The following is a 24,945-nucleotide window of genomic DNA, read 5'->3' on the forward strand; positions in this document are numbered from 1 at the left end:
TTCATCGCATGGATAGCCAAGCAACAGCATTGCTGCCCCCTATAATAGTTTATATGTTTTGTTGCATTTTGAAGTTCACAATTTAAAATATATATATATATATATATTTTGCTATAAAAAATTTCCCCAAACCAGTTCAGTTGACTAAAATACAACAAAATACATCCATGTAATGAATGTCTATGTATAAGTGTGTGTAACATGAATCTATATGTGAAAGCATTTGTATGTATGAGCATGAATGTGTTTGTGTATAAGAATGTGTAAGTGGTGGGAGATGGAGTGTGTGTTAGCATGAGTGTGTGTTTGTGATAGCAAATGGGTTAATGTGTTATGTTTGCATGTGAGCATGAATGTGCATATATAAGCAGTGTGAGGGAGTATGTGTTAGAATGAGTGTGTACATGTGTGTTAGTATGAATAAGTGAGTGTGTGAGCATGTGTGTGTTTACATGTGTATGCCAGAGTGTATGTTGCAAGGGGCAAAGAAGGCACAGGCAGAGTGTTTGGGGGTTAGGATGGCACTGATAAGCTCCAGTGAGCTTCTGCTGAAGGAAGTGCTGGGCTGGCCTTGTATAATATATAGTTAAATGAGTGAGATTTCTTCACCCTTTGACTTATGCATGATACAGCTTTGCCTTTTGCTGGAGCCGTTTACCAGCATTGGCCCTTTCTAATGAATAGGAAAGTTAGAACCACAGCTCTCTCTTTTGTGTAGGGAAGCGTAGTGGCTGCAGTGTTTCTCCGTTGGACCGCTAGGTGGCGTCAGTGTATAATCTCTCCATTGCCTTCGGCTCTACCAGAAGTCACTGTAACTTTAATAGCATCACGGAAGTGAAGCGCAGGGTGACAGCTTCATAACAGAACAGAACCGTATCTGTACAGCCGCCTGCTGCGCCCTAACCATGAGCAACGGCACGGAGGTTCGGTAAAGCGCAGTGTGGCGTTCCCCGCTGGTGATGGCCTCTTCGAGCTGGGCCCCTCCTCGGCTCGATGACTTCATTCTGACGGATAAGCTCGGCAGCGGGACCTATGCCACAGTGTACAAGGCTTACCGGAAGGTGAGGTGCCCTGCGCGTGACGGTGGCTTTGGAACCACACCGATAACGTTAACGTGATTTGAATAAAAAGAAATCATTGTATTAAATATTTCCTTGTAGCTGCTGTAACTCTGTTATATCCTCCCTTCCCGGTATTACTCCACTGTAACATGTCACATTTTAAGTGCCCCCTATAAACGGGTGAGACACGGAGTTTTGGTTCCTACGATTATAATTCAGGTGCTTAATTTTTTTGCGGTGTGCTTTGCATAAAAGTCAATGTACATACTTGTTTTAGGACGATATCTGCTAAATACCTAGACTGGTGACCGCTAAGGGGTCCAAATTAGTTTATTTGCTACGTACATATGATGTCATAGTGTGTAGAATAAAAATTACCCAACGGACATATTCTGATAATATTCCTTACATTCCGGTACTCTTCAGTTTGCCAGTAAAGGTGTCATATCGGCCCCATTTGCTTTTTTTCCCTTTCCACGGTTAACATGGTACATTTCTATACCCAGATTTTATTTGAGGAAAAAGATCCCTGAGGTTCCTAAAGCTCAGAATATGTAAATATTACACTTTTTTTCTACTTTGGCCAAAGTAGTTATTTTTGGCTGTAGGTAAAAAAAGTATGGTGATTGTGACAGCTTCATATTATGATGGGAGTACAATTTCCTTGAAATATATATATATCAAATATCTATTTGCATCCATTAGCGGAACACACGTGAAGTGGTGGCTGTCAAATGTGTCAGCAAGAAAAGCTTGAACAAAGCATCGGTGGAGAACCTTCTGACCGAGATCGAGATCCTGAAGACAGTTCGTCACCCGCATATCCTCGAGCTGAAGGACTTCCAGGTAGTCAGCTTAGGTTTGGACATTCATTTTCATTTCTTTATGAGAAATTGTGATGCTAAAGTACTTTTATACATTTTTGTATACTATATGGACCTATGAGCCTCATTGTCACTCTATCCAGCAGAGCCTTGGTGTGCATTCTTGGCCGTCGAAGGTCCAAAGGCTCTGCCCAGGATGACTGACAATTCCTTTAATATGTACCGAGATACAGTATACATACACACTCTATAGTTTTAATACCAGATGTCGTGACAATCTTTGTAATTTATATAAGTTGTAGATATGTAGATATTTTTATTTTACCATTCCCTTTCTGTTTTTCTTCATGCTTTACAGTGGGACCAGGACTATATATTTTTAATCACAGAGTACTGTCCAGGGGGCGATCTATCACGCTTTATCCGAACGCGTAGGATTCTTCCTGAAAACATTGTACAGATCTTCCTTCAGCAGCTAGGTATGTCCATGTCTCTTTGAGCTCCCTTTCCTTTGCTCCTTCTTGGTTTCCCTTACCCTTAATTCTGCTGGTAGTCTTTTTACTCTCCACGGGCACTTTATCATATTGAATGGATACATTATAAACTGCCAGGTCCCCCTAAATGGTATGGTCACCTGTTTCTCCTATTGTACTTCTTTTTCCTTATAACTGACGCTTTCCCAAAGTTATGATCATTTATGGCTCCCATCTCATACTGATACCTACTCTGCTATCTACTCTCTAGTCTACCAAGTTTAGATCTTTCCTCTCTGTTAGTGCTCCTTATGTTATTTGTCCCAGTGGATTGCCCATCGCTGTCTTAAACCAACGCCAAACCTTTGCCCCTAGCATCATACCGCCTAACACATTGCATCTCCATCTACATTTCCTAATTCTTTATTCTATTCCTTCACCCCATTTATTGGGGAAGACCAAGCATACCAAGTGAGAAACAGAGAGAGTCAATTCTAAGAGAATGGGTGCATATGTTGTTCTAATAGGAATGAAAGTCTTCAGACTTATGACATCTTAGCATACTGCACTATTGTCTCAGTTTGTGCTCTCTGATTCTCCATCTTTTCTCACCGCAGCAAGTGCTCTTAAGTTCCTGTATGAGAGAAACATTTCCCATTTAGACCTGAAACCTCAGAATATTCTCCTCAACAGCTTGGACAGACCTCATCTGAAGTTGTCTGGTGAGTGTGTGATTCAAGCTGTGTGATAAGGCAAGTAAATAAATTGATCTTTTCAGCCTCATCTCATCTCCTCATTAGATTTTGGTTTTGCTCAGCACATGTCTTCTCAGGATGAAACCCAGGATCTGAGAGGCTCTCCTCTTTATATGGCTCCAGAGATGATCTGCAGCAGGCACTATGATGCCAGGGTGGATCTATGGTCTGTCGGCGTCATTCTGTATGGTGAGTTGCCCTTACCATTGAGGTGAAAATTATTGTGACGGAAGAACGACTTTCCAATATGTTAAATGATAAATATGATAACCTCATCAGGCCAACTTTATAATGCTTTTATTAATATTCTAAATATATAAGTGTCTATAGACAAGCCACTGGTAGTGGCTCACTGAAAAAAGCACATAAAAAACGAGGATTATACGACACTGCTGCTTCTTAAGTTATTTTCTAGCTTACGGAACGAGCTCGCCGGTACTTGTCTTGGTCAGCTTCGTGAACATTTGTCTACTATGAATTATGACGTTTGTAAGAGTTGAATATGCTAAAAATATTTAGGTTGTGGCACTTGTCATGCAGGGCATTGTCGGCTAGTGTGTGTTTGTGGGTTATTCTACTCCACTTGTATATTCTACTTTAGTCTGTGGGACCCAGGAAGAACAAACCTGATAGGTATATAGACATTTTATGAATGGATTTTTACATCCAAGGCATCACTAAGCCCACTTGTTCCAAGACACTGTTTTCATCCAAAACCCTAAAATGTATATGGGGAAAAATAAAGGTGTTTTAACTGTGATCAAAATATGAGGGAGTACTGGGGACAATGGCCCAAGGTACCATAAGTCATCCATTGCACTTACTTTGAGTCTATGCATTTCTCTTTTCTTTTTCTTTCCAGAGGCTCTTTTTGGGAAGGCACCATTTGCATCCAAATCCTTCTCAGAACTGGAGGAAAAAATCCGCAGTGGCCGAACAATAGAGGTAGTGGGCGAGAGAGTCAGGAACGTGCGGCAGGAATGCGAGAATGAGGAAACAATTAAGGCGAGGGAAACAGAGTGCAAGTGTACAATCCAAGAAAGCGAATGAGTAATTAGTGACTGTGGGTATCAGAACACCATTAGTATGGATAAGAAGGAATAGTATAATGAGAATCAAAAGGTTAGCATATATCGAGAAATGAAGCAATGTGGGATAAACACCACAAAGACATAGATCAGAACATTAGAGAGCAAATTATTTTCCTATCTATGTACCGTCTGCCATTCCCCATTTCCGCTTATATTCTTTCGAACTCCTAGATTCCCACCAGGCCACGAGTGTCCCCTAAATGCAGGGACCTGTTGCAGAGGCTTCTGAAGAGAGACCCCGATCAACGAATTTCATTCCCAGAATTCTTCACTCATCCATTTGTGGACCTGGAGCACATGCCATGTGAAGAGTCTCTACAGAAAGCTGTGCGTAAAGGAATGGGCCGTAGATATAGTTTTGTCATTAGCTCGCTCCCCATTTATCAGATACATTCCCTAAAGTTTGTTTGAATGGGGAAGTCCCATTGTTTTGTTTTTCATTTGCTTGGTTCCTTATAACTTTAGGTAGAATAAAATTCTGTACAGTACGGAAAACGCTCTTGAGTGACTAAGAGACTCTATAGTGCCCGTTGCCCCCTCTTTAGTTTTGCTAGAAAACAAATAGTTTTCTCTATTTCAAAGTTCTGTCGCAGTAGGCAGGGTTGACCTTTCTGTGCAGAGCAGCATAGGACAAACACAGATTTAAAGCATACTGACGAGCTCCAAACTGCATCCCGAATTACTACAAATAATATGAAGCTGTGTATTTATTAAATATTGTGTACAAAAGTGCTGCTAATTTGCATTATGATGTACTAAACCTGGTAGATTTCTCCTACAAGAAAAGGCTGGGTGAAAATTATTATTCTGGAATTTGCTATTTCGTAAATGAACCTTTTTTTCTTGCCTAGTGACCTAATTTGACAAACCACTCATATACTTGTGTTTTTTTTTTTTTTTAAATCTCCATTGATCCCGTAGGCCTCCCTGGTTATTGAAGCCGTGGAGAAGGATGCAGGTGAAGATTTTGCTACTGCGCTCACACTATATTGCAGAGCCCTGGATTATTTCATCCCTGCCCTGCACTGTAAGGACTTCTTCATAACCATCATTAATGTACTATACTGTATTGTTACACATAGTATTCCGCTATGCAGTCAAGTGTGAAGGGTTGAATTCTCAAGATCACACAGCCTGGATCCCTCATAGATCATGCTTAGTCAGGGGTGGGCTAGCCCAGAGGGTGGGGGGTTTGCAACTGGCTTCCAGCCCTTTGCTAATTCTACACACAGATAGTAGAGGGGCATCTGGCTCCGAAGACAGACTGTGCACAAGGTAAGTGTGTGTTACTTTTTGTGTAACCGTTAGTGTGTGTGTGTGTGTGTGTGTGTGTGTGTGTGTGTGTGGGGAGTCCAGGGGGGAACTTAGCTTTACATGCCCTTTACATCTCAGCTGGTACTGTTATCCTTGTTATATCAGGTAAACAAAAATATTTGGATACAAGAATATGTTTAGCTGGGAAGAAGTAATTGTTTTCATAAAGCCCTTGTATTAGAATAATTTGGTTACTACCATTGAAGCACAACAATAATTTTTGTAATATACTGTTAAAGGGTTAATATTTAGATTGGCAGCTCTTTTATAAAGTTACCAAGTGTGCTTATTTGCCATTGGGTTGTAGTGGTTCAATCCCCTATGGACGTACTGGTACGTCCAAAAAACGCATCCCAAGAATCCCCTATGGATGTACCGGTACGTCCTGCCCTTCTTGCGTCCTGACACATCCCTGCCGCTGCACGGGAGATCAGGCTGTTTGACAGCCTGGACTCCCCCCTGACAGCAGAAGCCAGCATCGCCGGCTTTCTGCTGTCTGATCTGTTGCAACAGCTTCTGGCACGAACGCCGGAAAACTGTTATGTTTTTAAATGCCGATCGGGCATTCCCTTCCGGGTCGCGTCACTGGTGACATCACCCGGGAAGTTCATCGGAGGACAGGATATCCCCTGTTTAGGGTTAATTTAGGGGCAGTTATGGTTAATTGGGTCTTCAGGGTTAATTTAAGGGCAGCTATGGTTGATGGGGTCTTTAGGGTTAATTTATCAAAGTTTTTTATTCTGCCGTTTTGTTTTTAACATCCTGTTAAAAATGTAAATTTATTTTTTATCCGATTAATCGAAAAAATAATCAGCCAACTAATCGATTATGAAAATAATTGTTAGCTGCAGCGCTATAGTGGAGACAGAGAGCTTTAAACCAAAAGTTACATTGATATGGTAGATATTGGTCAATTGATATGAGTAACTTGAGGTTACGTGCCCTTCTCTATGTTAATTGATCATGTAGTTGTGTGTCTTGTAGATGAAACAGATGCCAGAAGAAAACAAGCTTTGAGGTCAAAGGTTAGTATGGACAGTTGAAAGTTTTAAAGGATCTTCAATTTAACAAGACATTGCTCCAGCATTCAAAAGCACCCCAGGCTATTTGTATTATTTTATCTCGTGGCTGCTTTCAGTCACATTAGCACATAGTCAAGCATCCCTGACGTATTCTTTCTTAGCAGCCACGCAGTGGTGCCCTGATATCACCCCGTCTTTTTCCAAATACAGAGCATTACATTTAGGGTGTTCTTTTTGTTTTGTAATGTTGATAATAAAGAGGTGAAATACTTACAATGTATATTGTGTGGTTAAAATAAAAAGTGATGTTGGTGCAAAGTTTGAAAAGTGGCCTGATCACCATAGAACCCAACTGAATGTTCCAGCCAATTGGGTCTTTTCATTGGTTTCTAGAGGTTAATCCCAGGGGTTCTAGGACTATGTTAGTCTGTGCCTCTTAAGTATGTGGGTATTCTTAAATTGAATTGTGGTTCTTTACCCCGTACCTTGCGCACTTCTTGTCGGTGCAGGTCTCCCAGTACATCTCTAGAGCAGAGGAACTGAAGGTCCTGGTGTCCTCAAGTAACAAAACACATTTGATGCAAGGCCACTCATCACGGGAACTCTTGAGGGGTGAGCCTGGAAACTGATTGTTCCAAACCACTGTGTTACCTACCAGAGTTTGCACATTAAATAAAAAGATATTAGACACCGTGTATTTCAACTGGATGAATTGCACTACATAGAATATGATAATACAATATACTACTATAACACAAATATGTAACTAGACTTGGGCTACTATACCAGATGGGTTGCTTTTCTGGTGCCTATTGTGCAAACTACACTGGCCTCACAGCTCCATAGGATGTAATCTGGGTGATCTATTATAATATATTATATGGGTAGCTGTTTTTCATTTTAACAATCTCTCTTCTGTATTATTGTATTATGCTGATGCTTGTCATGGTGCTCAGAAATGGCCCAGGACAAGCCGCGTCTATATGCTGCTTTGGACGTGGCCTTGGCTGCTGTTGCTAAGGTAAGTGGCTGAAAGAAGAAGGTTGGCGTGGCTAGGATCAACGTGACCCCACAGGGTCTCTAAATGCCATTCAGCTTCTTCTCCCATCTTCCATCATTGTGTCTACAGGATGAGGAGGGTTTGATGGTCGATGCCCTCGACCTATACCAACAGAGTCTGGGGGAGCTGCTACTAATGTTATCAGGTGAGTTACAACAAATTCCAAATCTATATGCAATTAAGGATATCACTGAATTTCAGCTATAATGTAATTGTATATATATATATAACATGTATATAATGTGTTTATATATTATTACATCCCAAAGTCGATGTGATTACTATGGTTTTATCTGACAGTTACAAATGCAGTTGTTTGCTAAAGTGGATGTTGGTGCTTCTCGCTGCAATAACTCATGAGGTCTTTGTCAGTGGGGAGAGACATAATGATAGATATCGATACATAGAGGAACCTAACTATAAAGGGCAATAAGAGCTACTGATGGAGAGATGCACTGATATATTGTGAATCTCTAAAGATGACTTTGCTAGGTTACAGCGTAGAGCTTTTCCTAACCTCTCTAATTTAACACTTGATGTGGTGTGTTACTTTTACGGTACATCGATTTCCAATTCCACAGAGAAACTGGTGAGGAGGAACTCTTTAATATTGTTCCCCCCATTGTACTTGGGGATATTATTTTAGTATTTTTTCCTTACTTGAAGGCCCCTGAAGGCTTAGGTGGGCTTTGGCCCACTAGAATGTATCACAAAAAATCTAAATAATCTGCTCTGAGATCAGTTTCCAGTGTCAGAACCTTACAATGAGATCTCACATATTTAATGGAAAGGCTGAACTTGTGTTTTTGTCTTTTTAAATAACTTAGCTGAGCCTTCCTGTCATGATCTCTTGCAGCTGAGCCACCTGGAAGGAGGAGAGAGCTATTGCATTCAGAGGTGAGCATAACCATATACCGACATTGATAATCCCGAAGTGAAAAAAACATTAAAAGGCTTAAATAAAAATTAAGAAATATAATAAAAAGGAGTAAAATTCACAAAGGCCCATAATATACCTGTCAAGCAAAGCCGCATAATATAATTTAGTTGCCCTTGATGGGCAGGTTATCAAGGTCTGAATTTTATTTATTGCTGGGCTATTTCAGTGTTCCAGCATTGCCACATCGATATGAATTACAGGTAGCAGGGTTCATGTCCCTCTATATTACATACTATCTCTGTGTATTCAATCGCTTTAGAGATGTAAAAGGGTTTCCCCAGTATATTTGTATAAGTCAGTGTGTTTTGTTTTTTTAAACCAGATAAGGTTTTTTCCCCCCACAGATTCAGACACTTATGAGACGAGCAGAATTCCTAAAAGAGCAGGTAAGTGTTAAAGTACCAAAAAAATAGTAAAACGGACAGGGCTTTATACCTGGGGCCGTACATTGCTTTGGTTTTCATAGCCTACAATCCAGCTATGAAATCAGACTGTTTTTTGTTAGTGAATACAGCAAAGTCTTGCTTAACCATTTCCTTACTTTGTTTTAGTACCCTACGTAGCATACATTTTTTTTTGGCAATTTTTACCATGTGTCCGTTTAATTAAGATTCTCCCTTTCCATGTTTCAAGTACCAACACCAATTTATGTTCAGCAACATCCCTGATTACAGACATATCCCCCACCACATTTTCTAGAGGGCCACATCTATCCCTGTGGGGTAGTATTTTTAATACTTTTGGTATTAAGGGGTTTGGGGCAATGGGGTGACAGGGCTTTTATTATTATTATTATTATGATTATTATTTCTCTCTTTTTTTAACTCTTATTAGTTCAATATGGATAAATATGTAATGTGTATGCCACTGATGTCAAAATGACATCACAGCGCACTGTATTGTTAATTTTTTCATTTATATTTCTTTTCTTTTTTTTTTTTTTTTTTTTAACTTTAAGGTTTTCACTTTGTGGAAAGAGGGAGAAACAATGTTTCTCACTCTCTTCCTCCTATCTACCCTGTATTGATCGGTAAGCAAAGGCCCCTAGGCGTGCGATCAGCCAGCTGGGTGAGCAATCAGAGATCCCAGCAGGTTCTAGGCAGACCTTTCTGAGGCTCTCGTGTGCTCCATTGACTTTCTGGTGGGTGTCAGCAGTCATACCTACCAGAAGGAAAGGCCAGATTGGGAATTTCTTACGTAACCGTGTACAAGTGTCCCTCCCGCGGTGAAAATTGCATGACGTACATGTACATCCCATTTTTTTGCTATGACCTCTTGTTGTAACATTTCTCCTCCTTTGAAATAAATGTCCCTCCTTGTGAGCTTTATGACACTAGATCAAATTTCAGTTCATTGTGGGACTTTTTATATATACCGTATTGGCTCGGATATAGGCCGCCCCCGTATATAGGCCGCACCCTAAAAGTTTGGTGCTTTTTTAAAGAAAAAGTTTTTTTCTTTAAAAAAGCACCAAAAAAACATGCTGCCACTCTGTCGTCCCCCCCGAGATATGCTGCCACTCTGTCTCCCCCCCCCGAGATATGCTGCCACTGTCCTCCCCCCCGAGATATGCTGCCACTGTCCTCCTCCTCCCCCCCGAGATATGCTGCCACTGTCCTCCTCCCCCCCCCGAGATATGCTGCCACTGTCCTCCTCCTCCTCCCCCCCCCGAGATATGCTGCCACTGTCGTCCTCCTCCGCCCCCCGAGATACACTCAGCGGATGTGCCGGCACCGGAAGTTGTATACGCGTATTGCGTAGATGTCCCCCGCCGGCCCCGCAAGACACCCAGGAGTCTGCTCCGGTAAGTCTTGGGGGCAGAGGTAAAACGCATCGTGCGCTTAGACAACCTCCCGTGCTGGCCCCCCCCCGAGGGAAGTGCTGGCAGGGGAGGCTGTCTCGGCATATCGGAGAGTAGGATGCTGCAGGTCCCCTGCACCGCTGCGGGGGATCTGTATCCAAACCCCGCTGCCTGCCCAGCGCCCGGGACTGCATGTCCCGGCCGTCAGGCGCTAGACCCCGAATATAGGCCGCACCCCCACTTTAAAGACCTAAAGTGGTGGAAAAAATACGGTATATATAAAAATCAATGACAAGCTTGGTGCTTGTGAACTAAATCTTCTTGTTTTCTTCCACAGATGAAGACATCTGACTGGAAGTCTAAATCCCTTGATCAGGAAGGCCTCTCGGAGTCTGTTCGAGGCTGTGAGTGTAGTAACATATATATATATGTGTGTGTATATATGTAGATATATGTGTGTATGTGTATATATGTGTGTGTGCGTATATATGTAGATATAAATATGTGTGTGTGTATATATGTAGATATATATATATGTGTGTGTGTATGTATGTATGTATGTATGTATGTATGTATGTATATACCGTATTTGCTCGATTATAAGACGAGGTTTTTTCCAGAGCAAATGCTCTGAAAAATACCCCTCGTCTTATAATCAGGGTCGTCTTATAATCAGACCTCAAATAGGTCTGATTATGAGACTAAGATCCAGATCCCCCGCAGCGATGCAGAGGACCTGGATCCTCCTGTGTTAACCCCCCCCCCCAACTTACCGGTGCTTCTGAGTCCCCGGTGCTTAGTCCGGGCTGCGTGTAGAGCTCTACACGATACAATCGCGTAGAGCTCTACACGCTTCCCGGACTAAGCACTGGGGACCCAGATGCAGGGGACCTGGATCCTCCTGTGTTAACCCCCGACCCAACTTACCGGTGCATCTGAGTCCCCGGTGCTTAGTCCGGGCAGCGTGTAGAGCTCTACGCGATTGTATCGTGTAGAGCTCTACGCGATTATATCGCGTGGAGCTCTACATGCTGCCCGGACTAAGCACCGGGGGCTCAGATGCAGGGGACCTGGATCCTCCTGTGTTATGCGCCCCCCCAACTCAGAAGCACCGGTAAGTTTGGAAGAGGGAGGGGGAGTGTTAAATGGGGGGTGTAAGGCATTTCTGGAGGCAGAGTGCTCTGTGAAATGCTTTTTAACCCCTTTAATGCCACTCTGCCTCCTGAAATGCCTTAAACCTCCCTATATGCCATAATATGCCTTTTAATCCTCTAAGTGCCAGAGTGGCATATAGGGTTAAAAGGCATATCATGGGGCACAGTGGCATATAGGGTTAAAAGGCATATTATGGGGCACTGTGGCATTTAGAGGGTTAAAAGGCATATCATGGGGCACAGTGGCATATAGGGGGTATAAGGCACTTCTGGGGCAGATGTGCATAACTAGGAGGCAGGTTGGAAAATAGAAGGAAATAAAACCAAAATATTTTTCTCAAGCATAGCTTTTATTAAAAAAAGTGTTTAAATGAATTAAAATTTACTGGTAAAACTTTTTTCCTATAGGGTCGTCTTATATTCAGGCTTTTTCTTTTTTTCCTAAATTAATATTAAGATTTGGGGGGTCGTCTTATAATCAGGGTCGTCTTATAATCGAGCAAATACGGTATATATATATATATATATATATATATATATATATATATATATATATATATATATATATATATATATATATATACACACACATAATGTCTTTCGCTGCACTGAGCAGTTTTGCCTTTTACCCAGCTTGCCATCTCTATGGCTTTATCTCATTCTTCTTTATTACTCTGTGTTTTCCTTCAATAGTTCTTGACACTTCCTCGTAATGTGCTCTTTCTGCTTCTTTTACCGTTTTTTTGCCCTTCCTTTCTCCTCCGTAACAGTTTCTTCAATTTTATCATTCACAGCATGTTCGTTGCAGTGACCACCTGCTGATGCACACCGACTACTGTGCGATTTTACATGTTCCTTTTTATGTATGTACTGCATTGTGATTATAAATTAACTAACAATGATTAAATTATTTTCAACTGCTTGCTTCATTGTGTTTATTATACTTGTAGAAATTCAAACTCTTAGGGATACCCAAAAATAAAACAGAGCACATTTTGACATTTGCATACCATTCTTAAAGGTTGATATGTCATTCTAGTATTGCTGGAGTTCAGTTGCCTCCCCAGTGCGTCCGGCCGGTCCAGTAGTAGATGTGGTACTGCAATGGAGGCGATGGTCTGTGCAGCTGCGGTCACAGACCTATTCTCTAGCGATTCCTCTTCTGTACCACCATTTGATGCTGGGCTCTGGAATATTATGCCATGGAACCCCGCTGGCGGCTGTTGAGGGTGTCCAAGGAACGGGTGACACGGGTCCCTAAATTAAGCCTGTGCTCAGGCCAGATGACCCTTTGCTCTGTAATTACTGACACGTCATAGAGTCTTCAGCATCATATATGGAGACGGTGCCTTTTACCTGCAATGTTTCTACACACGGAAATATACATTTACATTGTATGGAGTTAGATATAAGATATTTATGGTATGATAAATAAAGACTACAATCACATTCTACGCATGAAATGTGGCTAATTACACATATTTCCAAATTGTTCATTTTAATCACGGTTACAAATTTGAGTTTTTGAAAATGCACAAAAGAGAACAGCAAACACAACAAATCACAGCTTAGATCAGACTACAAATGAGACCAAAACACAGTGTTGGTACACAGGCAAAGAAAGGTTGTACAAATATGACTCTAGGATGCATCCTATGAACCTCCAAGAATATTGACTTGGGCTTTTCTGGGTATAAACATTTTTATCCATCTGATATAATGTCTAGAACAATCTGACTTGTGTTGTTATCTTGTGTCCCACTGGTCACAAAGTCCTGACCCATTTACTTAGTTATGTGAAGGATCCATTTATATCTGTCCAAGGTGTGTTTTGCATTTAAGGGGTTTCTCTACTGGAAAGCTGTTGTGTGACGTCACAACCCTTTCTGTAAATGATGCCATTTTGAGATCTAACTCCAACAGCACATATATTTTAGGTTAATACATTCTCTGGTAGTAATATGGCTTTAATCGCAGTGCATTTGAAGAATATAATATAATAAATACCCTGTACATTACAGATCTCTGACCTTGTCCTATACACACACACCAATACTGACCTTCAAACACACAACTTACATTATACACACCAAGGGGTTTTTCTACAGTCTGTGTAAAACAGGGTGTATTCTTACCCAAAACAATACAGTACTAGATATAATCTCAAACAGGTTTTACAACACAGAATCACGCTGTGTATTTATTGAGGTCGGTCGGTCTGTCTGTCTTCTAGGCTTCAGGTCGCAACATCTGACCAATAGTTTTTAATAGTGCGATTGTGGTTTTTGTTTGATCTATGCCAAGTTATAAGTAATACTTTTTTTTTTAGCTCCTGCAATTATTCCAGTCTTCCCTTAGCCCTCTCCATAGCCATGCTGTAAATTTTAAAGTATTCCCCTAGTACCCCGACCAATAAGAGCAGGTTGCTGGTGGCAAATAGGACAGAGTGGGGGGACCATTGAGGCTTGCCCAGGCCACCATTAGAGTTAACAATGGTCCTGCACATGAGATGAGGTTCCAGCAGGGCCGGCCCTACAATGGAGCCGACTGGGGCACTTTGCCGCCCCAAGCGGTTTTTTTTTTGTTTTTTTTGAAGCGGAGGAGAGAGAGAGGGGCACCGAGTGGTTTTCGCTTACCCGCTCGGCGCCCCTCTCTCTCTCCTCTGCGGCGAGTTTCCCTGTTTGGTCTCTGTGCCGGCTTGTAATGCAGAGCGCCGGAAGTGACGTGAATTTCCGGCGCTCAGCATTACAAGCCGGCACCGTGGCAGCACAGGGAGACTCGCCGCAGGACTGTTTAAGGGTAAGTACCGGTGGGGGGCGGGTAGATAATGCCGCCCCCCCCCCCTCGGCGGGGGGCGGCATTTTAAACTTCGCCCCAGGCGGCCGGCCCTGGGTTCCAGACATGTTTTATGTGCTCTAAACATTACTGGGTTTTCTTTTAGCCATATGGGATGCTTTGATGTGGCAAGATGAGCTTTTGGACTGGCAAATATTGGCACCAAAGACATTTTTAACCTTGACAAGAGTCTTTATCATTAAACTAAAAAAGTTCTATGAAATAGGAGCTTCATTTAGGAGAGATTTATCATCAATATGGGAGATTTATCATCTATTATAGCTCCCTTTTTCACATGTGTTGGTTTAAGGAGAGAAATATATCTTTATTGACCGTGACACAGCAGCATGTTAAATTCACGATGATCATCTTTTATCACAGAGGCATTCTCTGGATATGTTATTTTTATAGAGATCGCAATATCCAAATTTAAGGTGAATTTTTAAAGATAAGCTATTAATAGAAAAAAATATGAATAGCTGATGTGTTGTGCAAAGCATTAGCTCTTCACATTTTGTATATTTTGAGTAGTTGGAAGTAGTGTTTGCTGCAGTTGTTAGGGAAGGCTCCTTAATCGTTTTTTTAGCACAGATAAAAATATGGCTTCTGTTAGACATGTTGCCTGGCAACTTTGTAACCAAACAGAGAAGTTTGGAACTTGCCTATTGCCGTTCTTCTGACTTTTTTCACTACTTACGCAAAAGGATGGAGCCCCAATTAAAGGAACGGGAGAGAGGCTGTCCCCGTGGTGCGTGCTGTGTATGGATTCATGGAGAAAGAGAAGCACTTCTGCACCTCTCGTTCTTTGCAAATCTATCTGCGATATTCTGGCTTCTGCAAAAGGGCACAGCACACACCACGGGGACAGCCTCTCGCTTGTTCCTCCGATTGGGGGAGAGGGTGTGCGAGGAGGCTCCATCACTTTACAGAAGTATGTGGGTAATGGAGCTGATATTAGGGAGAAGGGGACAAAGAAACAAGAAAAGAAGTGGCAGAGCCCACCCAATTTTGTCCAAACCAAAACAGATGGAAACGAATGGACCAAAAACAAAACAAAACATTTGTACATGTGCACAAGTCTTATATACATAAACAACAAGTGCTATAAATCTGCTGGTGCCTTCTTTTTTTGTGAACCGTGCTATCCCTTCAGCTGCCGGTACAATAATTGGCATTATCCCAGGCTGCACTGAAGGTACAAGTCAAATAGTATATTAGTAATAATTAGAATAGATATCACTGGTTTCTCAATGAAGGAAGCTCTTGGCTAGTGATGTTCCTAATGACTAGAGTAATGGACTCTTTGTGCCATATAATTTGCTTGTAAGTTAGGGTTGGTTATTTATTTTAGAGCGAAGTGTGATCTGTGGCATAAACACTATAGTGTGTGTTGTGTGACCACGTTACATATGGTATATCTCTCGTGTTACTGCCTGAGTTGACCTTGCAGAACACACAAAGTTATCACCAAGATTAGGCTTGTTATATCTGAAAATTCTATCATATCTTGATAATGTATGCTGCAAGTGATTCCTGGCAGCTGCTTTGGGCCATCAGAATGGTGTGGGACAAAGTCACATGAGTACACACTTCTCTGCTGACTGCTTGAGGTCATCTAATGTAGACTGAGCTTTTCCTTTAATCGAGTCCAGATCAAGATTCTGAATGCTGCTCAGTTGTCCGATGACAGAAGACTTTCCTTCTTCCTCCTCAGTGTCCTCTTCAATCATCTTGGCCAACTCTTTTGGCAGCTCCACATCTCCTCCAGCCAACTGGATCTGTGCATCATCAATGTCATTCTGAGGAAAGGGTTACACAAATGAGGCAATTATGAAAATTGTAAATCACCCTGTTCCCAATGTTTGTTGGAACTGTGATGTATTGAGACCTGGCTAAGGCTTACATTATGTATTTACATAGGGTTTGCCAAGGCTGGCCTTTTGGCCCATGTATTAATCCCTTAGGTTGGAAGAACACTGTGCCAGTTGGACCTCACCTAATGTATAAGCCTCATTCTCTATTGGTATATGTGTTGATAAGCTGACTTCTTAGCTGTGTTTCAGAAATGCAGGTACATCCCTTTCATGGTCTACAATACTGTACAGACCATCTCAGCCAGCCCTTGAGTTCACCTTTTGTTACTAAAGCCTCTGTTTATATATTTACCTTTGCTAAGCGATATTTGTCTCTGAAGTGGGTTCGGAGTGTGGCTCTCTCGGCTTTCCTCTGTGTGTACAAAGCATCCCTTTCCATCCTGGATGGGGAAGACAGTAAGAGAAAGCAACATTTTCATTATAGTACATTTCCCATCTGCCAACATCATGTCCCTTTCCTCAGCCTAATATGAAGAAATAGCTAAGTGGGAATGTTGGAATAACAAGCTTTACAAAGATAAAGGTCAAGGATGTTTTTTTCCTCTTTGTGCTACGTTAGTAAGCAATTTGTAAGTATTTTAATCATATGTGCCACAAATTACGGTGGGTTGTCTATATTGTGGACTTGGTGCACAATGACAATAGCCCTGTGGTCCATTCACTAAAACAAATGGTTACAGGTTTGCTTTGGCCCAGTATAATTCTTTGTTAATCATGATGATTTCTTAAAGTCACATAACCTACTGCATAATGCATCTTGCAGGGCCAGCTCACCCCTTCTTGCAGAATAAAGTTGCAATGAATGGACCATGATAATCTGGCAAATTCCCGCAAACTCCTGATTTATTGAACAGACCTTCCTTATGGAGATGTATGGCATCTTGTAAGTAGTATCTTCTTAACATTAGCCTGGGCAATAAGCCAAAGGGCTGATATTACAGTACAATGTGGCCTGTTCCCATAATCGGTTACCATGCAGTTTGGAACAGGTTTAAGCAGTAGTTTATTTCAAAACAACATTTTTTTTTGTAGTTTATTCTCATTTTATGAAAACATCACCCACCTTCTGGAATGCAGTATTTTGAACTACAAGCCTTTAAGAGAGACTGACCAATCCTGATGAACCCATACTGAATAGTTAATGTTTAGAAATGCCCCTAGTTGAAATTATTCTAATGTGCCCAACAATATATTGTTTAATCCCGGTCTTTCTCCCACTACTTATTTAATACACCATGTGTGCAGAGGCGTGATTGGAAAAGCTCCTTAGGAGTCAGTAGAACTAAAAGCAATAATGTTAAGAGAAGGATTACGCACTGGGTAAAGGGGATTTTAATAATTTATTTTTAGCTTATTTATTGCGCTGTCAGGTTGATGGCTTGCCATATGTGTGCGTCTTCATTCCTATTATTATTTATTTGGTACCAACACATTCTGCAACCTTATATAAAAGGAATTCTGCAATCACAAGTAATTGGTGGCAATTCAAATTCAGCAAGATTTTAACATTTAAGTGTGATGTATAATAAAAAGGTAGGTTTCTATGTCCATCTCTATCCGCTCTGTCTTATTCATTTCCAATCCTCCTGAAAACACTTCTGAGTCATCTGTTATTTTTATTCTATTATTATATGCGCAATTTCCAATTACTTCCCAGATTTCAGCCATTCTGGTCCCATCTTACTTTTTCACTTTTAATCTGCCTTCACTATATAGAAATAACAATCACTAACCCCATACTGAATTAAAACGGATTCAATGTTTTATTATACTTAGTGCCAGTGGATGGAAATAGCATATTGCACCTTATGAAAAGGCTCAGAATGTATGGGTTGACTAACTAAAGGTGATTAAAGTAGTGTCCAGCACTGAAGAATCGGATGGGTGTTTTCTGACTTTTCTAGTAGCAGAGCACTAGAAGAGTTCTTTTGTTTTATATAGCGCCGTCATATTCTGCAGCACTGTACAATGGGTAAACAGAACATGAAAAATAATTTATAACAAGTAGACTTACAGAAACAAGGGATAAGGAGGACCCTGCTCAAACGAGCTTACAATCTAGAGCTTTTGTATGTTATCATTAGTTGTGTTGGCACTCGGCATTGGCATTATTCCTCCAGTTCCTTTTAGTGGTAAATCCCTGCAAGCTCTCCGTTTTTTTAGTAACACTGTAATGGGAATTAATATGTATAACGTATACATGATCAGGGTTCAACTATGCTATGCTTTCTCTGCTGTAGTATACTGCAGCAGGTTTTATAGACTCCTCGTCGGCATTCTAATTCACCAAGTAAAGAGCCCAACTCTTAGGACAACCAGAACCCCAGTCATAGAGACACCGGCATGCACCCCAGTCCAGATCATAATACAGTAACAGTACCCCTTTGCCATCCACTAAACAGAGACCCCTGCATTATGCATATTATTCATTATTAGTAAATGTTCACGTTATGATTTTTTGCATGATTTTTTCATTTTGTTGTGTTGATGAGTGTTGCCGTTCCAATCACACTGTCTGGGAAGACACATTTGTTCCTCCTCTCCATGGACAAGGTGTGGTAAACACTTGCGATCACCCTGTCCATCCCATGCACCTAATCCGTCAGTCACTGCAGTACATGTACTGTTCTCGGGCTGACGCGACAGATGGGAGGATTATGTTTAGGGACATTTATGACTCAAGACAATAAAATGGAAATGTACAGTAATCAGAATTAATCAGTCTTAGCCTCTGTCATGCTGGTGTTTGCCTGTCTTAATTGGGATTGAGCAATAAAATAAAGCACAATAACTCGGATAGGATGAACATAACACCATGAACTGTTCCTTTAGCAGATATGGATGTGAAATATAATACAATCACTATACAATACAATACAATGTTACAGTGTCTGTCTTTTTTCGCACTCATTGACCTATGTATTTGTAATGTACCCATCATTAAAATGCCAGGATAGACGGGACAAATTGTGCCTTATAATATTATTCTGCTTTTGTATATTACAGAAAGCCAGATATCAGTGCTGTGGGTCTATGGAAACATGAAACTTAATTATCGCAACAGATATCTGGCCATATCCCAGTTAATGCACTCTAATTGTCCTGAAATACATCACATGTTGCATCATTTGTCTCAAAATCCCCTATTTATTGTCGACAATGTTGGCCTCTCACGTGGTTTCAGATCGTGGATTATTTAGTTATCTACCCATCTCTGCTTCGTTTTGCAGAAGAGGTCTGCTTTATTTCCATCCGCAGCTTAGCTGAGCGTTTGGGAATGTGACAGGTCTGTACTCGACGCAGTGATGATTCACACTGGATTCTGCAAGAGGATTTTCACAGGAGGGTTCAGCTAAACCTGTTACAGAATCACACAGTTTATAAGATTTGCAATAGTGTTCCTTTATCCAGACCAAGAAGAACGCAAGCATTTAAAATGGATTTATCTTCCACAGATGACTGATTGCACCTTGGAGCAGATGAAAGCTAAACCCCTACTTTGCTAGTGAATGTAGCCTTTAGTTGAAGTTGATACCTTTTATTTGGCCAACATAGAAAAAAAAAGAAAGTTATATATGTTTTTGGGACCTCGGGCGTCTCTTCTCATCCAGTGAATGTACTAGCAGTGACTCTGAATACTTACTTGTAGGTCTGTGCGCCCCATCATTGTGTGATTGTACAAGTGGCACTGGGTGTCTAGCACAGGAGTACGCTACAGCTCTAGGCCATTATTCTAGCGGTATAAGATAAAATGTATAGATACATTTGATCTATGCATTTGTGGTATGCAATACGAGAGTATATTGCAGCATGTGTCCATGTTCCCTTTCTGCTTTTGATAGATTTGCCCATGGGTCCCCTTGCCTTTTGGGGAATCGGGTATTATCCTGTAACAGCTAGTGTAGATATATACCGTATACATACAGTATATATATATATATATATATATATATATATATATGCACAACTCTCTCAGGATGTCAGGTGCAGTTTAAATTAATTTGATACTGAAATACACCAGAGAACCAAGGTTTTTTTCTAAGGATCAGTCCATCATAAAGAGGAAGTTCTACGAAAGAAGCCATATTTGTCTTTAAGCAATACATTTAGTATAGTATAGTATTTAATGACAGCCACATTCCCGTAGTAAGCTATACATATAGATGTGGAGGTCTCCATTGTAGACAGTGATATGATATTTAGGTGATATGTCCCCTTAACACCACACTGGACTTGAGGTTTCATGGGAGTGCTACTCATGCCCTACTTATCTTATGTAGTCCTTTGCTCCCTAAACATTCTTTAGGTAGAGTGTCCTGCTGGGTGATTGAGAGCATTTAACATACCGCAATATATTAAGGACTAAGTGTATAGGTATAGTAGATCAGAGCTACATGCAGGACATTCCATTCTAACAAATCTACAGAGGCCTTTAGATAATAATATAAAAATACTATTGTTTTAAAATAAATTAAAAAAGATGGTTTATATAAATATGTTGGCTAATTATTTAATTACCCTGGTAAGCATGGTATCCTGTTAACTTTTAAGCAGTAATGTCAGAACTAGACTAGACTACAATTAATATTCTACAGTAGTGATACAGTAGTCAGAGCTAGACTGCAAAAACTGTATTGCATAACAGTGATGTCATAACTAGATTGTAATGTGTCTGTAGTGGGAATTGTAAGTCACGCTGGGAGGAGCAGAAAGCAAAGCGCGCTATGATTGGATATTTGCTGTGTAGCAGGATGTCCAGTATTACTGAGAATTCACACCCAGGCTCTGTTAATAGCGTTGTGTGCAGCGAGGAGGTTGCTGATTATAGTGTTGCTTTTATATGCGGGGTGGGGATGGAGCTGTTGGTCAGGGTTGTGAGGAAGAGAGAAGAAAGAAAGAGAGAGAGAAGATGGGAGAGGAAAGAGAGAGAACACAAAGAGGAAGGGAATGAACAAATATAAGAGAGGAAGTGAGAGAAGCCTGAGAGATGGAGGAAGGAAATTGGAGATTGTGAGTGAGAGATAGAGGAAAGAAAAGGTGAAGAGAGAGAAGACAGAAGGAGGAGCACAGAGAGAGGACAAGAGATGAAAAAGAGGGAGGAAAAGGGAGAGAGAAGAAAGAATCATTTTAACGATGGGCACATATGCTGGTTACCTAATAATTGTATGGTGGTAATGTCACTAGATATTAAGAAGAGCTGGAATGGCTTTGTCTTGTCTTTTTTGTCAAAATGAGGCATTTATATAGCTAATTCTTTCATTATTGCATAGAAAAAAGTGCATCATCTAGTAAACAATTCTGATCTCCCGCCAGTCCTTTCCTATTTCAGAGTTTCCACTTGAGCTCATCCCAGATTATTAGAACACGAGTATGTCTAATACCAGCATCTCTTGTAGCGGAATGGCTATTTTGAAGGAGTATTGTATTATTTTCTTATTCTTTTATCAGCTACACATATGAACAAAAAAAGAAACAAAATTAGCAAACATGTTGTATTCTAGATTTACGTTATTTGTCTGTTTTGTCCTATCCAGCTTTTTACAACGTTACCCCTGGCATTTTGTGTTTTACATTTTGTCCTTCAATACCTTAGCTGTAAAAGAAATTGTGTCCCTCCCTGAAGTTATTTGACAAACCACTGGGAGGAGGTAAGAGCTGTATTGCTGAACGTTACTTATTAATAATTAATATTTATGTTGAACCATACACATGCTACCAGGTTACTTTCTTTGCTGCAGCATGTGCCTATGTTGCCTTTCTGCTTATGATACGTTTGCCCATGGGGGCCAGCGACAACGGCCCTATCACACCCCTGCTTATACTCTCATATTGTGATGATGATCTATTAGAAATAAGTCAATAAATATATATACACATATAACAATAAACTGATAGAGCAGCTTTAAACTCCTCTGCCTTTTGACCAGTCATCCAGTGATGTTTATGCCACATAAGATGTGCACAGTGCAAAAAATATTCCTAGTGATATCTTTCAAAGAGAATTATTAAATCACAATCACAAAATATGTGATCAACAATCGATTTATTACCCAGGGTATGCACAGAATAACACAAAATCTACCGATGACATCCTTGCCTTGAGCAAAACATAAAATATACCACGTGGAAAAATAAATCAAAATCTCAAGGAATCTATTGGTTTTTTTTTTACAGATCTAAATCTCAGTCTTTAATACTGCAATTTGTAGTTGCACTACCCATAGTAATTCAATACACAGACACACAACTGGTGTGATTTATTCATTAAACCCAGAGTTGTAAATGTACTCCAGGGCTGCCGTTATATAATCACCGAGAATCTTGTTCTGTAGACTTCATTAGGGTCATTTGTAATTTGGGAAGTTGAGTTTGCTGTGTTACAGTTGTCAGCTTTAACTTAAATGAATCAATGAATAAAACCCACCGACGTACAGTTTCTTACATGTACACGGGCGGTATAGCTCATTCAAATGCTACAGAGAGAGTCCGGCCAAATACACACACATGTGCAATGAAGTGTTTGTCCTGCTTGGTTCTGCATATATATTTGAGGTAATTACCACCTTTTATTTCTCGTGAATCTACATTAAGTGACTTTTTACAAGCCAAATAAATGTATAAATCCAGTTTGTAAATGTGATGTCAAATGTTTTCTTCTGTTTTGCTGTAATATGTTAGAGACAAATGAATATAATATAGGAATGCTGGATTATTTGAAGATATAGACTCAGAGTCAGATCACTAACTCCTTTACAGTTAGAATTGAAAGGGAAGTCCCATGGGAGAAAAGTATTTTCACCTTTGTTCATAAAATACAGTTATATAGTCGCATTGACAAAAACGCGCCTTTACCTTATCTTGTTTTAATGAACATCCTTTATTTGTAGACCTGGAGGCGGCCATTGTTGTCAGTTATGTGACATTTTGGGTGACTTTCCCTTCTTAGACACCACACAGAGCTGATTCTTTATGGCATTGTTAATGAAGTCTGTCCCTCCACAGACCTGTATGAAAGTGTTCATCTGGGTGATTGATAGAGAGCCATTGTATTGTTGACGACAATCAGTATAAGGAATCGTGATGTTTGCCTAGTAGACTGAGCTAAGATAACTAAGCTAGAACACATATAAATGGCTACAACGCAGCTGTCAGAAAACATTATTTTATGGGAAAAAAAGAACTGCTTAAAACATGCTTTCTTTTTAATATGATTCTAGTTATGGAAAAGAAATGGTGGGAGGTCTACTTTAACATCACATTACTTAGCTGATTTCCATCAAGTCAATCCACAAACAGCAGGCCAAGCACCATCCCCAGAGGCTGAAATGGAAACTTCGGCTTTGAACTTGGCTGGAATTCTGTACGAATTCACGTTAACCCCCGAGATCTCGGCAGACCTCATTAAATGGAGTTGTTCACATTTTTAAAACCAGCTTAGGGTTTTAGTGAACTGACCCACCATTCCATCAGCCTTCTGCTCTACACGTTACATTCCCACTGATCTGAATGGAGCTACTTATTTACCGCTACCATCACCATATGTTATATATATATATGAAGAAGCCAGCTTTTGTGTGCTTTAGTTCCAGCTTCACATACATCCTCTGGGTGGCCCACATTAACAATAATTATGGTTGGCATTTACTCCATGACTGGGTCTTCTCTGCTCTCCTATTATGAAATAGAGAGGAATTAGTGTGAGTTTGTGTGTTGGGCATGACACAATGCACATTCACATTCTGTGTGTTTTTTTATGGAGTGTTGGTTTTAAAACATTTTTTGCGTTTTCCTTCCAGCCTGCCAAATGTTTGTGGGGTGCTATATTTCTATGACAGTTGGGCTTCCCCCAAGAGGTTGCCATCCCTCCCCTGGCACCAGCACACAGACTCTCAATTTGCACTGATATAAAAAAAACACATTCTGCATCAGCAGGCATAACAGTCTAACATTTTATTTCACATTGGGGCTAGCTAAAGAGGTTTTAACTTATAGGCTACAGCTAGAGATAAATACAAATTTTTTTTAGATTGAAGGTACCCCCAATAATTATACCATTTGTACAGTTAGTGGCTTATTTGTAATATTAGATGCAATCAGAAACTAATTCATTAATGTTTTCTTCATTACCAGCTGCTATTCAGATAGGGCTGCAGTCAAAATGTCATTAAATGAATCAGAAGTGCTCACAGTTTCCATGGAGGACTGAAGCTGACAGCAGAGGAGATGTTTATAAAAGGAAGGGACATAAATACCTAATAATTATACAGACAAAACAAAGCTGGTTAAGGAAGGTCTGGGTTGGGTTAAAGGTTGTCTGTACTCACAGAAGCTCATCATACACTTACTTCTCTTCCAAGAGCTGCTTTTGGTATTCTTCATACTCTTCCCTGGTCATCCCTTGGGCTTCAGCAGGTGATTTCTCACTTTCTCCCTTTTCTTCTCTGCCCCCCAGACCTCCTGTGAGGTTCTTCAGTTGACCTCCCACCACAGTTTTGACCATAAATGCCATGGTTTGATGGCTGCTCAAAGTTTGTTCTTCAGGAAGTTCTCTGTGCTGAGTTAAGTCGGTTGTCTTATGGTGTGATGGTTCAAAGTGATTGATTACCTTGTTCAATTCACCAGCACTGTGCAGTCAACACACTTATTGTTCATTCGATTTCTTCATAGCAGTTTCTGTTCCAATGAAGCCACGCAGATCACCAGATTAAAAAGTAAAGTGGATCCCTCCAGGCATTTTCTTC

At 40.5% G+C, this 24,945-nt stretch overlaps 2 protein-coding genes across 2 annotated transcripts; one reads left to right on the forward strand and one right to left on the reverse strand.

Moving 5' to 3' along the window:
- Positions 1 to 959: 959 nt before the first annotated feature.
- LOC149297692 (serine/threonine-protein kinase ULK3-like) lies at positions 960 to 12,208 on the forward strand. Its single transcript, XM_089488168.1, has 16 exons — positions 960 to 1,061; positions 1,767 to 1,907; positions 2,244 to 2,364; positions 2,976 to 3,080; positions 3,159 to 3,302; positions 3,976 to 4,058; positions 4,376 to 4,531; positions 5,126 to 5,231; positions 6,503 to 6,543; positions 7,050 to 7,152; positions 7,497 to 7,561; positions 7,670 to 7,745; positions 8,457 to 8,497; positions 8,885 to 8,926; positions 10,679 to 10,745; positions 12,189 to 12,208. The coding sequence occupies exons 1-16, from the start codon at positions 960 to 962 to the stop codon at positions 12,206 to 12,208; spliced, it is 1,413 nt and encodes a 470-aa protein (XP_089344294.1).
- Positions 12,209 to 15,904: 3,696 nt separating this feature from the next.
- On the reverse strand, positions 15,905 to 24,713 carry LOC149297693 (complexin-3-like). Its single transcript, XM_089488334.1, has 3 exons — positions 24,550 to 24,713; positions 16,497 to 16,584; positions 15,905 to 16,129 (listed from the first exon to the last, which is right to left on the reverse strand). The coding sequence occupies exons 1-3, from the start codon at positions 24,711 to 24,713 to the stop codon at positions 15,905 to 15,907; spliced, it is 477 nt and encodes a 158-aa protein (XP_089344460.1).
- Between the last annotated feature and the right edge of the window lie 232 nt (positions 24,714 to 24,945).

The sequence above is a fragment of the Sceloporus occidentalis genome, unplaced genomic scaffold (genome assembly GCF_023333645.1).
Source record: "Sceloporus occidentalis isolate IW3139 unplaced genomic scaffold, rSceOcc1.0.p SCAF_37, whole genome shotgun sequence".
NCBI classification, from domain to species: Eukaryota; Metazoa; Chordata; class Lepidosauria; order Squamata; family Phrynosomatidae; genus Sceloporus; species Sceloporus occidentalis.